Source organism: Vipera berus (assembly GCF_964194415.1).
Source record: "Vipera berus genome assembly, chromosome: 2".
Taxonomy (NCBI): domain Eukaryota; kingdom Metazoa; phylum Chordata; class Lepidosauria; order Squamata; family Viperidae; genus Vipera; species Vipera berus.
In genome coordinates, this window is record NC_138203.1 from 188219592 (window position 1) to 188234544 (window position 14953).

The following is a 14953-nucleotide window of genomic DNA, read 5'->3' on the forward strand; positions in this document are numbered from 1 at the left end:
TATTAAAAGGCACACAATTTTTCAGGGCCGCTGGAAACAATACTGGTAATAAGCATGGAGCGTCTCAAAGGAAATGGCCTTTGTTCATTTCAGCCGTAGCCCCTTTTAGGTACATAGAAGCAGAATAAAGTAAGACACCAATTGAAACCTCCTTTATTCTGCACTATGAAGAAAAGAATTTGTTTGGACAGAGATGATGTATCCAACAAGAGAAACACTTTGCCCATTTCAGTGGTCTTCAAATTAGCAAACCTGATAAATAATGTATGTTTACAGAAGTCCTGTAAACAGATATGTCCTCTCAGGAAAAAGAATGAGTTTTTATGCTACCATGTTGATAAAGTTCCAAGTCCTTGTTAGAGTGGTTGTTGGGACTTTTGTTGTTGTTAGTTGCGAAGTTGTGTCCGACCCATCGTGACCTTATGGACAACATTCCTCCAGGCCTTCCTGTCCTCTACCATCTTCTGGAGTCCATTTAAGCTCACGCCTACTGCTTCAGTGACTCCATCCAGCCACCTCATTCTCTGTCGTCTCCTTCTTCTCTTGCCCTCAACCTTTCCCAGCATTAGGCTCTTCTCCAGTGAGTCCATCCTTCTAAAATGATGAAAGAAAGAGAAATTAAGTAGGCTTCTAATAACAGAGTGACTATAATGAAAATGAAATTTATCCACATCCTAAAGCAGATCAGGGATCAAATCAAGCTGGTAAGAATCTGTATTGGTAGGGTAAAGTGCCTTTGATCTGCACTGAAATTCACTCAAGGCTAGTATAGCTATTGCATAGTCCAGAGACTAGAAATGTTTTTAGGCATGGACATCTCCTTACCCAAAAACTCATTCACAGAATCACAGAGTTGGGAGGGAGCTTGGAGCTCTTCTACTCCAAACCTCTGCTCAAGCAGGAAACCCTATATCATTTCAGACAAATGGTTGTTTAATCGCTTCTAAAAAAAATCTGCAGTCTTGGAGCACCCACAGGCAAGTCCTTCCACTGATTAATTGTTCTAACTTTCAGAAAAATTCTCCTTAGTTCTAGGTTGCTTCTCTCTTTGGTTAGTTTCCATCTGTTGCTTCTTGTCTTGTCTTCAGGTGCTTTGGAGAATAGCTTGACTCCTTCTTCTTTGTGGCAACCCTTGAGGTATTGGAACTCTGATATCACGTCACCTCTAGTCCCTCTTTTCATTAAACTAGACATACCCAATTCTTGCAACTCTTCTTCATAAGTTTTAACCTCCAGTCCCCCAAACAAATTTAAACAAATTAAACAAATTTAAAATGGGCTATTTTTTTACAAGCTCACATCTGAGATCTCACATATTTTCATCCGAAATCTTGCAAGAGTGAATAATTTATTGAAATAGTTTCCATGTTATTTATTTATAAATAGATAATACACTTTTATTTTAATTTGAGTACATATGGACACTAATTTCCCAGTGCCAGCTGTCGTGCTAAAATGGGGAAAGCTTTCTTAAAATTTAAAATAATGATTCCTTCTACATGTCATGTAAATATTCTACTCTGTTGGTATTAATTTGCCACTTAGTGCTAAGTTATTTAGGAGTGCTTCCAAAGAAAAGAAATTAACAGCTATTCAATAAAACTTTTTTCAGAACAGTATGTGGTACATGTCTTAATTTTTTTTGAAGAAAAAGAAGTATTCCCATTCATGCAGCTACTGTAATTTACAAAAAACTAAGCAAAATGAATTATATTTCAAAAAAGTTAAAACATAAATTATCAGAGTTGGGGAAATCTTTAATAAGAATTGTATCCTCCATGGTGTCTAGGATATAGTCTAATAGTCTAAGAGACTACATATATATATACATATTTGTGCAAATTGCTAACAAAGAATTACACATATATACATATATATATATATATATATATATATATATATATATATATATATATATATATATATATATATATATATATATATATATATATATATATATAATGTATATATATATATATATATATATATATATATATATATATATAATGTATATATATATATATATATATATATATATATATATATATATATATATATATATATATATATATGTATACATACATGCATACATACACACTCACACTTACATATCCCAAAAATCTTGAGTCAGATTCTACCAGCCTATGATGCAGCTGCTACCGAAGCAATGTGTGAAAATAGATGGAATGAAAAAGATTAAGAAATCTATCCAACAAATGTTTTTTGGTGCTTCTCCAAAGAAGAACAATCTACATTTAACATCCATTTTGGCCATCCTGGCTGAAAAATATGGAAATCGTCCAACACATCTAGAGGGAATCAGGCTTGGATAGTTAGTTGGTCATCATGTTTTCTTAACTAATACTTCTTATAGCTTTCCATAAAATTATTGTTTCCTCGACCCCAAATTATTAATCTTGCCTTACTGCTTTTTCCTCTTCTTTTGCCATGGCCTTCCATACCCAACCCATGGTGACATCTGACACCCATTTACCAAGAAAAGAAGCTCTTCCTTTTCTTATGCAAAGCAGAACATGAATCCTGAAAAAGGCTCTGCTATTCTCCTTCCTTCCTTTTATTTCCTATTAGATTAGCTGAAATTGAAAAAAAACCCTGAAAGCTAATACATAGTCCTCGACTTACAGCAGTTTGTTTAGTGATCAGTTACAACAGAACTGAAAAAGTGATTTATGCCCGTTTTTCACCTTTACGATTGTTGCAGCATCACCAAAGTCACATGATCAAAATTCAGACACTTGGCAACTGATTCATATTTATGACGGCTGCAGTGTCCCAGGGACATGTGGTCCCCTTTTGCAAACTTCTGACAAAGTCAATAGGGAAGCCAGATTCACTTAACAACCGTGTTACTAGCTTAATAACTGCAGTGATTCACTTAACAGCTGTGGCAATACTGGTTGTAAAATGGGGCAAATCTCAGTTAACAAATATTTCACTTAGCAACATAAATTTTGGGCTCAATTGTGGTCACAAGTCAAGGACTACCTGCACTGTACCACAGATACTAGAATGCAATAAATAATGTTTTACATATTGATTGATGGGGGTGATAGCTATAGCATACTTTTTTCTTTTCTTTATGATGACTTTCTATTTAAAAATCATTCTAAGCATTTTACTTGCCAAAACTCAGAAAAACCTCTCCTATCAATGATCTGCTTCTTTGTAGCAATGATGCACTATCTATCGTTTTACTTTTTGGAACCATTTTATCATCAAAATTGTCGAGAAAAATGCTTCGGATCTCATCCTGGCTTTATAAGTAGGCCCGGACTCAATTCTACTACTGTTTACTAGCCATATTCACCTTTCATAAATGTGCTTATTTGATTCTTAGATGTGAAAAGCTGGCTAGTGATGTTTGGCTTTCAACTCAGCAACATTATACCTGGTTTCCCAAGAGCAAAAATGTACTTCGTACCACCTCCTTATGAACTGTCGGAATCGCAGGCATGTGAACACGGTCAGGTAAGCAGTGACTTTCTGTAGCTACATTTTGGGTTTGCAATCTAGGGGTGCTCTGTGAATGTCATAGGCATTTTTTAATTTTGTAGAATTTTATTTATTTTTTATTTTTTTTTATTTTAATTGCATTTACCGTATATACTTGAGTATAAGCCGAATTTTTCAGCCCACTTTTTGGGCTGAAAAATTCCACTTCGGCTTATACTCCAGTCAACAAAAAAAACTTACCGAGGACTTGTGCGCGGCCGAGGCTTTGGTGCTTCCGGGATCGCCCGCACCTCTCCCAAGCCACCGCCGTCCGAGACCTGCCGAAGTTTGGGGAGGTTTGGGGAGGTGCGCGCGCACCTCCCCAAACTCCGCGCCTTGCCTGCCTGCTTCTTTCCGCAGCGGAAAGAAGCAGGCAGGCAGGGCGCGGAGGAACGGAGACTTGCCGACGTTTGGGGAGGTTTGGGCGCCTCCCCAAACCTCGGCAGGTCTCCGTTCCTCCGCGCAGACCTGCCGACGTTTGGGGAGGTTTGGGCGCCTCCCCAAACCTCCCCAAACCTCGGCAGGTCTCCGTTCCTCCTGCCGACCTTTGGGGAGGTTTGGGCGCCTCCCCAAACCTCCCCAAACCTCGGCAGGTCTCCGTTCCTCCTGCCGACCTTTGGGGAGGTTTGGGCGCCTCCCCAAACCTCGGCAGGTCTCCGTTCCTCCTGCCGACCTTTGGGGAGGTTTGGGCGCCTCCCCAAACCTCCCCAGGTCTCCGTTCCTCCTGCGGACCTTTGGGGAGGTTTGGGCGCCTCCCCAAACCTCGGCAGGTCTCCGTTCCTCCTGCCGACCTTTGGGGAGGTTTGGGCGCCTCCCCAAACCTCCCCAGGTCTCCGTTCCTCCTGCCGACCTTTGGGGAGGTTTGGGCGCCTCCCCAAACCTCGGCAGGTCTCCGTTCCTCCTGCCGACCTTTGGGGAGGTTTGGGCGCCTCCCCAAACCTCGGCAGGTCTCCGTTCCTCCTGCCGACCTTTGGGGAGGTTTGGGCGCCTCCCCAAACCTCCCCAAACCTCGGCAGGTCTCCGTTCCTGTTTGGGGAGGTTTGGGCGCCTCCCCAAACCTCCCCAAACCTCGGCAGGTCTCCGTTCCTCCGCGCAGACCTGCCGACCTTTGGGGAGGTTTGGGCGCCTCCCCAAACGTCCCCAAACCTCGGCAGGTCTCCGTTCCTGTTTGGGGAGGTTTGGGCGCCTCCCCAAACCTCCCCAAAGGTCGGCAGGTCTCCGTTCCTCCGCGCAGACCTGCCGACCTTTGGGGAGGTTTGGGCGCCTCCCCAAACGTCCCCAAACCTCGGCAGGTCTCCGTTCCTGTTTGGGGAGGTTTGGGCGCCTCCCCAAACCTCGGCAGGTCTCCGTTCCTCCGCGCAGACCTGCCGACCTTTGGGGAGGTTTGGGCGCCTCCCCAAACCTCCCCAAACCTCGGCAGGTCTCCGTTCCTCCTGCCGACCTTTGGGGAGGTTTGGGCGCCTCCCCAAACCTCGGCAGGTCTCCGTTCCTCCTGCCGACCTTTGGGGAGGTTTGGGCGCCTCCCCAAACCTCCCCAGGTCTCCGTTCCTCCTGCCGACCTTTGGGGAGGTTTGGGCGCCTCCCCAAACCTCGGCAGGTCTCCGTTCCTCCTGCCGACCTTTGGGGAGGTTTGGGCGCCTCCCCAAACCTCCCCAGGTCTCCGTTCCTCCTGCCGACCTTTGGGGAGGTTTGGGCGCCTCCCCAAACCTCGGCAGGTCTCCGTTCCTCCTGCCGACCTTTGGGGAGGTTTGGGCGCCTCCCCAAACCTCGGCAGGTCTCCGTTCCTCCTGCCGAACTTTGGGGAGGTTTGGGCGCCTCCCCAAACCTCCCCAAACCTCGGCAGGTCTCCGTTCCTGTTTGGGGAGGTTTGGGCGCCTCCCCAAACCTCCCCAAACCTCGGCAGGTCTCCGTTCCTCCGCGCAGACCTGCCGACCTTTGGGGAGGTTTGGGCGCCTCCCCAAACGTCCCCAAACCTCGGCAGGTCTCCGTTCCTGTTTGGGGAGGTTTGGGCGCCTCCCCAAACCTCCCCAAACCTCGGCAGGTCTCCGTTCCTCCGCGCAGACCTGCCGACCTTTGGGGAGGTTTGGGCGCCTCCCCAAACGTCCCCAAACCTCGGCAGGTCTCCGTTCCTGTTTGGGGAGGTTTGGGCGCCTCCCCAAACCTCGGCAGGTCTCCGTTCCTCCGCGCAGACCTGCCGACCTTTGGGGAGGTTTGGGCGCCTCCCCAAACCTCCCCAAACCTCGGCAGGTCTCCGTTCCTGTTTGGGGAGGTTTGGGCGCCTCCCCAAACCTCGGCAGGTCTCCGTTCCTCCGCGCAGACCTGCCGACCTTTGGGGAGGTTTGGGCGCCTCCCCAAACGTCCCCAAACCTCGGCAGGTCTCCGTTCCTGTTTGGGGAGGTTTGGGCGCCTCCCCAAACCTCCCCAAACCTCGGCAGGTCTCCGTTCCTCCGCGCAGACCTGCCGACCTTTGGGGAGGTTTGGGCGCCTCCCCAAACGTCCCCAAACCTCGGCAGGTCTCCGTTCCTGTTTGGGGAGGTTTGGGCGCCTCCCCAAACCTCCCCAAACCTCGGCAGGTCTCCGTTCCTCCGCGCAGACCTGCCGACCTTTGGGGAGGTTTGGGCGCCTCCCCAAACGTCCCCAAACCTCGGCAGGTCTCCGTTCCTGTTTGGGGAGGTTTGGGCGCCTCCCCAAACGTCCCCAAACCTCGGCAGGTCTCCGTTCCTCCGCGCAGACCTGCCGACGTTTGGGGAGGTTTGGGCGCCTCCCCAAACGTCCCCAAACCTCGGCAGGTCTCCGTTCCTCCGCGCAGACCTGCCGACCTTTGGGGAGGTTTGGGCGCCTCCCCAAACCTCCCCAAACCTCGGCAGGTCTCCGTTCCTGTTTGGGGAGGTTTGGGCGCCTCCCCAAACCTCCCCAAACCTCGGCAGGTCTCCGTTCCTCCGCGCAGACCTGCCGACCTTTGGGGAGGTTTGGGCGCCTCCCCAAACCTCCCCAAACGTCGGCAGGTCTGCGCGGAGGAACGGAGACCTGCCGAGGTTTGGGGAGGCGCCCAAACCTCCCCAAACAGGAACGGAGACCTGCCGAGGTTTGGGGAGGTTTGGGGAGGCGCCCAAACCTCCCCAAAGGTCGGCAGGTCTGCGCGGAGGAACGGAGACCTGCCGAGGTTTGGGGAGGTTTGGGGAGGCGCCCAAACCTCCCCAAACAGGAACGGAGACCTGCCGAGGTTTGGGGACGTTTGGGGAGGCGCCCAAACCTCCCCAAAGGTCGGCAGGTCTGCGCGGAGGAACGGAGACCTGCCGAGGTTTGGGGAGGTTTGGGGAGGCGCCCAAACCTCCCCAAAGGTCGGCAGGAGGAACGGAGACCTGCCGAGGTTTGGGGAGGCGCCCAAACCTCCCCAAAGGTCGGCAGGAGGAACGGAGACCTGCCGAGGTTTGGGGAGGCGCCCAAACTTCCCCAAAGGTCGGCAGGAGGAACGGAGACCTGCCGAGGTTTGGGGAGGTTTGGGGAGGCGCCCAAACCTCCCCAAAGGTCGGCAGGAGGAACGGAGACCTGCCGAGGTTTGGGGAGGCGCCCAAACCTCCCCAAAGGTCGGCAGGTCTGCGCGGAGGAACGGAGACCTGCAGAGGTTTGGGGAGGCGCCCAAACCTCCCCAAAGGTCGGCAGGAGGAACGGAGACCTGCCGAGGTTTGGGGAGGCGCCCAAACCTCCCCAAAGGTCGGCAGGAGGAACGGAGACCTGCCGAGGTTTGGGGAGGCGCCCAAACCTCCCCAAAGGTCGGCAGGAGGAACGGAGACCTGCCGAGGTTTGGGGAGGTTTGGGGAGGCGCCCAAACCTCCCCAAAGGTCGGCAGGAGGAACGGAGACCTGCCGAGGTTTGGGGAGGTTTGGGGAGGCGCCCAAACCTCCCCAAAGGTCGGCAGGAGGAACGGAGACCTGCCGACGAGCCGCGGCCACACAGGGTATTCCTGTGTATTCAGGCTTGCAGAACGGCGGATCGGCTTATACTCGAGTCAATAACTTTTTCCAGTTTTTGGGGGTGAAATTGGGGGTCTCGGCTTATACTCGAGTCGGCTTATACTCAAGTATATACGGTATATCCCGCCCTTCTCCGAATACTCAGGGCCGCTTACAAGCTTAGCAGTAGCCTTCATTCTATGTATATGCCTGCTTATTAGGGCTTTCACACACACCCCAAGCGGCATTATTACAAAGTCAGCTTAATTGCCCCCAACAATCTGGGTCCTCATTTTACCTACCTCGGAAGGATGGAAGGCTGAGTCAACCTTGAGCCTGGTGGGATGCGAACCTGCACTAATTGCAGGCAGCTGGTGTTACTTAAGGAGGCATTAGCCCACTGCTCCACCAAGGCTCCTAAAGACATTTCAAGATATGACAACAAACACGTCTTGTATCCATTCCTTAACATCAGGAGAATGAGAAGAAAGCACTGGTCATGCCAATGCTTTTTGTGAAAGGGAGATTGGAATGCTTTTCCTGGCCCTATGGTTCTGTAAAGTTAACAATAACAAGCACAGCTGATATAGAATTCCAGCATAAGATCTTTTGATATTTATATTTGAAATATTACATTAGCTATGATTAAAGAGCTCCTCTCCCCCAATGATCTTGTAATAGCAGACAACGTTTGTATCTTTATATCTCAGCTCTGTCAGAACAATAAGAGGCAATAACCAGTGCTGCCGAATTATCATGGCTGAATGTTGTATGTTAAAAAAAAATCATTATAGCTTACCAAGCAAACAATAGCTAAAATGGCTTTACTGTTAAGTGAATTCTATGAGATCTTTGATCTGACATGATCATACATTAGTTTTTACGAAGTCTGTGCAGATTATTTCATGAGATGCTTGTCTCATTAATTGGTCTGTACAACACTGGTTTTTATTAATAGTATTGATAATCTTAACTTCCATAAAATGTCCATACAATTTTTAAACTAGGCATAGTTACATCTTGTGAAACAAATTCTATCTGTTAATTACGTAGTACACAAAAATCTTAGCTACTACTCTTATCAATAATTTCACTAGAACTGTTGTGAAAAATACTTTTTTTCACATTGTCCATAATTCTATGCATTGTACTAGACCTGGGCTTGCTTGCTTTTTCTTTCTTTCTTTCTTTCTTTCTTTCTTTCTTTCTTTCTTTCTTTCTTTCTTTCTTTCTTTCTTTGATTGATTGATTGATTGATTGATTGATTGATTTTATATACCACCCTATTCCCGAAGGACTCAGGGCGGTTTACAGGGCGAATTAAAACAATACAAATAAATACAATTAAAATAGAATTAAATTAAGACTAGCCCACAATTAAAACAAATTAAAATTTAAAATTTAATGTTAAATTAAAACCCCCTCAGTCCAGGCCAGAAAGATCAAATAACCAAGTTTTCAGGTCCCGGCGAAACGAGCGAAGGTCCGGGGCAGTCCGAAGTTCCACCAGCAGTTTATTCCATAGTGCAGGCACGCCCACAGAGAATGCTCTCCCCCTTGGAATGACCCGCCGGCATTCCCTAACCGGCGGAACCCTAAGGAGGCCCTCCCTGTGGGAGCGCACAGGACGATGGGAGGCTGATGCTGGCAGCAGGTGCTCCCTGAGATAATCTGAACCCATGCCATTTAGGGCTTTATAGGTCATCGCCAGCACCTTGAATCTCACCCGGAGGGCAACCGGAAGCCAATGTAGCTCGCGGAGAAGAGGTGTTACATGAGAGTATCGGGAAACTCCCATTACTACTCGTGCGGCTGCATTCTGCACCAGCTGAAGCCTCCAAGTGGTCCTCAAGGGCAGCCCCATGTAGAGAGCATTGCAGTAGTCTAACCGGGAGGTCATGAGCGCATGAGTGACTGTGCATAGGGCATCTCGGTCCAAATAGGGTCGCAACTGGCGCACCAGGCGAACCTGGGCAAAAGCCCCCCTGGTCACGGCTCCAATATGATCTTCCAAACTGAGCCGTGAATCCAGGAGGACACCCAAGTTACAAGCCCTATCAGCAGGGGGTAACACCTCACCCCCCATCGTTAATGATGGACAAAAATGGTTCACCCGAGATGCCGGTATGCACAGCCACTCAGTCTTGGCAGGATTGAGTCGAAGCCTGTTTCTCCCCATCCAAACCCGAACCGCCTCCAGGCAACGGGACATCACGACGAGGGCATCACTGGCTTGGTTCGGAGTGGAAAGAAAAAGCTGGGTATCATCAGTGTACTGATGATACCCCACCCCGAAACCACGAATGATCTCACCCAGCGGCTTCATATAGATGTTGAACAGGAGGGGAGAGAGGATCGACCCCTGAGGAACTCCACAAACAAGAGGCCTCAGGGCAGATCTCTGCCCTCCCGTCAACACCGACTGCGAACGGCCCAGGATGTAGGAGGAGAACCACTGTAGAACAGTGCCCCCCACTCCCAGTCCCCTGAGACATCACAGTAAGATACCATGGTCGATGGTATCAAAAGCCGCTGAGAGGTCTAATAGGACTAGGACAGAGGAACAACCCCTGTCCCGAGCCCGCCAGAGATCATTTACCAGCACGACCAATGCCGTCTCCGTGCTGTACCCGGGCCTGAAGCCCGATTGGTACGGTTCAAGATAATCAGTTTCCTCCAGGAACAGAGGGAGCTGATGCGCTACCACACTCTCAACAACCTTCGCTAAAAAGCGAAGGTTGGAGACTGGACAATAGTTATTCAAAATCGCTGGATCCAGGGCAGGCTTCTTGAGAAGGGGTCTCACCACCGCCTCCTTCAAGGCGGCGGAGAAAACACCCTCCCTCAAAGAAGCAGATATTACTGCCTGGAACCAGCCTTGTGTCTCCTCCCGAGCTGAATAAACCAGCCAGGAGGGGCACGGGTCCAATAAACAGGTGGTAGAGCTCAGCCTCTTCATAATCCTGTCCACGTCATCAGGGGTCACAGGATCGAACTCAGTCCAGATAACACTCTCAAGACCGCTTGCTTCTTCCACGTCAGACTCTGCCCAGTCAGAGTCCAAACCAGCCCGAATCTGAGCGATTTTGTCCGCCAGATAATGACTAAACTCCTCGGCCCGCCCCTGTAAGGGCTCCTCCCTCGCCTCCTGATTAAGGAGGGAGCAAGTCACCCTAAACTAAATCGCCGGGCGATTATCTGCGGACGCGATGAGGGCAGCGAAGTAATTTTACAACCTGTGGATCACATCCAGCCCTTTGACTGCCTCTATCCAGCCCATGGTGGAAGTGAGGGGAGCACAAGAGTTCCACTTTTTCATGTAGCCTTTGGGAAAATTAATTACCCACCCCTACATTATATACTATCATTTTTTCTTTTTTAGGCTAAACTAATACACAGCTGAGTTGCAGTGTTTGTTTGTAAGTGTTCCAATTAAAATGTTCTTTTGTTTTCATTTTTCTACATCTATAATATTATTTTGGAGATTTTGCAAGTACAACTATACAACTATGCTTTAATTTGATAACATTAAATTTGAACAAAACAAAGCTGTCTCTAAGGCAACTTATAAAATATACTTTTTTTCAAATGAAATGATCTAATTACAAAAACTAAAAACAGCAAATCAGTATTGTTCAAAGCACGTCATGTAATAATTTGAATAAAATACAGATTGAAACAAGCACGAGGATGTCTTTGGGAAGAGTGTTCTAAATATGAAGCTATTTGAAAAACTCTGATCAGATTAATGCTCAGATTTGCATTGTACAACTCTATCAGGGCATCAGTTTGGTGCCTGGTGTGCTTCTTTAAAACGTAGCTTTAAAATTTAAATTGAACTAGAAACTGAACACAAATGATCAATGCAACTACATCCCATCATTCAAACCATTCACAATGGTTTGAAAGCAAGCAAAGCAATGATTGTTTTTATATTAGCGGAATTTTGCAAACTCCCTTTAAAGGCTACTCAAGGTAAGCTATATTTCAGTACTTTTTCAGAACATTTTTATTTGACCGGATTGCTGTATGTGAGTATAATTTTTGGACATAATTAAATAAATTAGAATTTCAGTCTGTATTTATCAATAATGTCTTTTCCCTTGTATTTTATTTATTTTTTAGTTAATTACCGGCATGCAGCAAACAACAGAGAGGCACAACCAAGCTTTCATGGCCCTTGAGGGACAAGTCATATCAAAAAGGTTACATGCCAATCGTAGAGAGAAAGCAGGTCACTGGTTTGCAACCACTACTCCAATTATAGGTAAAGGGATCATGTTTGCTGTGAAAGAAGGCAAGGTAACCACCGGCATTTCAAGCACTGCAACGGAAGACAGCCGAAAAATTGCTTCGGTGCTTAACAATGCTTACTACTTGGACAAAATGCACTATAGCATTGAGGGGAAAGACACCCATTATTTTGTCAAGATTGGCTCCTCTGATGGTGATCTTGTCACCCTAGCCATGACAAGTGGACGCAAAGTATTGGACAGTGGAGTCAATGTTACAGTGTCCCAGCCAACCCTCCTAATCAATGGAAGGACTCGAAGGTTTACCAATGTTGAATTCCAATATTCTACTTTATTGATTAACATACGTTACGGTCTGACCCCAGACACTCAGGATGAAGAAAAGGCTAGAGTTCTGGACCAAGCTCGGCAGCGGGCTTTGGGGTCAGCCTGGGCCAAAGAGCAACAGAAGGCACGGGATGGCAAAGAGGGGAGCCGCCTGTGGACGGAAGGAGAGAAGCAGCAGCTTTTGAGCACAGGGAGAGTCCAAGGGTATGAAGGATACTATGTGCTCCCAGTAGAGCAGTATCCAGAGCTGGCAGACAGTAGCAGCAACATCCAGTTCTTAAGACAGAATGAAATGGGAAAGAGGTAACCAATCAATCTGCTGTCATCCTTGCCTGGATGAATCAGTAGTTACAACTGTTATCTCCTCTCCTAAGGAGATGAAGACCATCGGGGGCACTCGGCTGAGCTGCTTTAGGATAAGGAGTGGCAAGCGAGCTCACATTTTTTGAGTCAAATGCTGCTGTTGGAAGGATTAAGAACTACATCCTGAAGTGGACTAAAGCCAGACTGAACACTTTTAAGTCACTTAAGTTCAAAAGTACCCCATAAATATTACCCACTTGTTGTGGGTCTAAAGAAAAAATAATAATTTCACAACAAAAAAAGTTTGAAAAAGAAGGCCTCATCTTATATTACCTCACTCCATTCACATGTGAGCAAATTTGTTCAAGAAATCTAAGAGGGCCACCCACCATCCACTAAGTCAGCTGATGAGAAAGATTCTTCAGGCTGCTTGTTTGATAAACATTCTTGAGGTTTTTTTCATTTAAAAGCAAAATACAGGTGCATTTAATACATGACTTCTGGGGTGATTTGTGTGTAGCAACTGGAAGAAAGGAGAACAGGAGCAACAGAGCACTGGAAATAGGAACAGAAATATACTAAGGAATATAAATCTGAACTTGCACTCTGACCCTGCTTATGTCTGGCCTAAGGTTAACTTATTCAAAGAGGGCAAAGTGTAAAGTTCAATTTGAAATTGTGGCTATAAATCACTACTGATAAATTTCATACTCTGTTTGTCTTTGAAGATTCCATTGTGGACAGTAACACAGTTGCAGGGTGTAGTCTGTTTAGATTCAGTAGTTTGTTGGTCAGTTCTGGTAGAGCTGTGGGCATTGTGTTAACACTGTTGCAAATGGGCACCAATTCAGATCACCCTGTACATACATCCGCCAGAAGGCACAATCACTGTTTCAGATTTTAAAAAGAAAAAAAAATATTAGTGTGTTTGTTTGGTCAAGAAACTGAGACAATCACATTATGGTCACTAAGAAAAATAAATAAAAAAAATAAAAAAAACAAGTCTAATAAGAACTTTGGTACAAAACTTTTTTGTATTATACATGTATGAATTGTTCATTGAGTTTTTATATTAATTTTAATTTGCTGCTAAGCAAAGAATAGAGACAGGCAAAGATAATTTATGGCAAAGTGTTTAAATTGTTTATACATAAATAAAGTCTCTAAAACCCCTGTAAATTTAATGTCTTCTGTTTTAGAAGCAAACGAGAAGCATAATAGAAAAAACATCTATAATATCCTGATAATTACATTAAAATGCTGAATGTTGCATAGATGCAACAGAGAACAATATACTGCAGCTATAAGGGATGTGGGTGTATATACACAAAATACACACACACACACACACACACACACATTAAGGTCATTAATTTTAACCCTTTAGTCTGCAGGAATTCAAATTAAAGTATCCCCAGCAGATTATTATCTAATTTATGCCAGATGCATTCCATGAAAGAAAGCCCAACTCACTTCTAAGTAATTGACTATAGAACTACTAAATTCTAAAGAATGTCAATATACAATATGGAATCTGCCTTTCTGTAATGTAAAACAATTGTCCCATGTCCTGACATCCCGCAATTATGGAGAACAAGTCTGGATTTTTCTTCTGTATGGCATCTTTTCAGGTATTTGAAGAATGCTGAGTCATTCTTTAAGTCTTCTCAAAGCTAAACATTCCCAGTTCCTTCCATCTCTCTTGATTGCTAGTACACTGATCATCCTCATCACCTTCTCTAAACCTGGCACAGCCCCTCTGAAATGTACTTTAAAAAGCAGGGTTCCTAGAACTGATGCAATAATTAAAATGGCATCTGACTAATGTGGAATTAAATTCAAGTATTATTCATGATTTAAAAACCAATTCTGAATATTGTGCTTTAATGAATACATTTCTTTTCTCCACACCATAGAAACAACAGTGAACTCTTTAACTTAAGAGATGAATGCTGATGAATATAAAAAAGCACGCAAGCAACTATATTCTGGCTCCAAATTTTCAGTTCTATTATGCTAAAATGAATGTGGGATTTCAAAATGCACCGACCCAAATACTAAGCAACCATTCCATTGTTTCGACTGCATTTCCTTTAAAGGCAGTACCATTGCAAGCACAGTGTCAAGCCACCTGTCAAACACTATTACTCATTAGTAGCCCAAATGTGTGAGATAAGTAAAACTATATAAAAAGTGAGAACGATTACAATGCCGTTACTGCTTACAGAGAAGCCTTGACTTACAACCGTTCAACTGTTCAAAGTTACAACGGAGCTGAATGAATAGTGGTTCTGAGTCAAGAGTTACAGCAGATCCAGCCCCTACCCCATGGTCATGTGATCTTGATCTGGACACCAGTCAACCTATTTGCAATTACAGCTGCTAAGCACCCTGCATATGATTGTTATTTGCAACTTTCTTTTCTGACTTCAGTGGCTGGCAGGGAAGGTCAAAGGTCATTGGGGTAAGTCTCTTCCACCTACACACTCTTTCCCAATTGCTCTCTGCTTACACTTTGCTAACCATTCACACATCCTCATGCACAGTCCCCAACCTATGCCATACACATGCATACCCTCTCCAACCCATGTGGCACTTCTTGAA

General features: G+C 45.9%; 1 protein-coding gene across 5 annotated transcripts in view; it reads left to right on the top strand.

The window, feature by feature from the left end:
* TENM2 (teneurin transmembrane protein 2) overlaps positions 1–12727 on the top strand; it is a gene marked incomplete at its 5' end in the record, with an annotated part of 970964 nt that extends 958237 nt beyond the window's left edge. For all 5 annotated transcript variants that reach the window (XM_081316730.1, XM_081316731.1, XM_081316732.1 and 2 more), the window contains 2 exons: positions 3359–3489; positions 11592–12727. In XM_081316730.1, the coding sequence (XP_081172856.1) occupies positions 3359–3489; positions 11592–12353 (893 nt within the window). In that variant the 3' untranslated portion in view covers positions 12354–12727. The remainder of the gene's footprint in view (positions 1–3358; positions 3490–11591) is intronic.
* Between the last annotated feature and the right edge of the window lie 2226 nt (positions 12728–14953).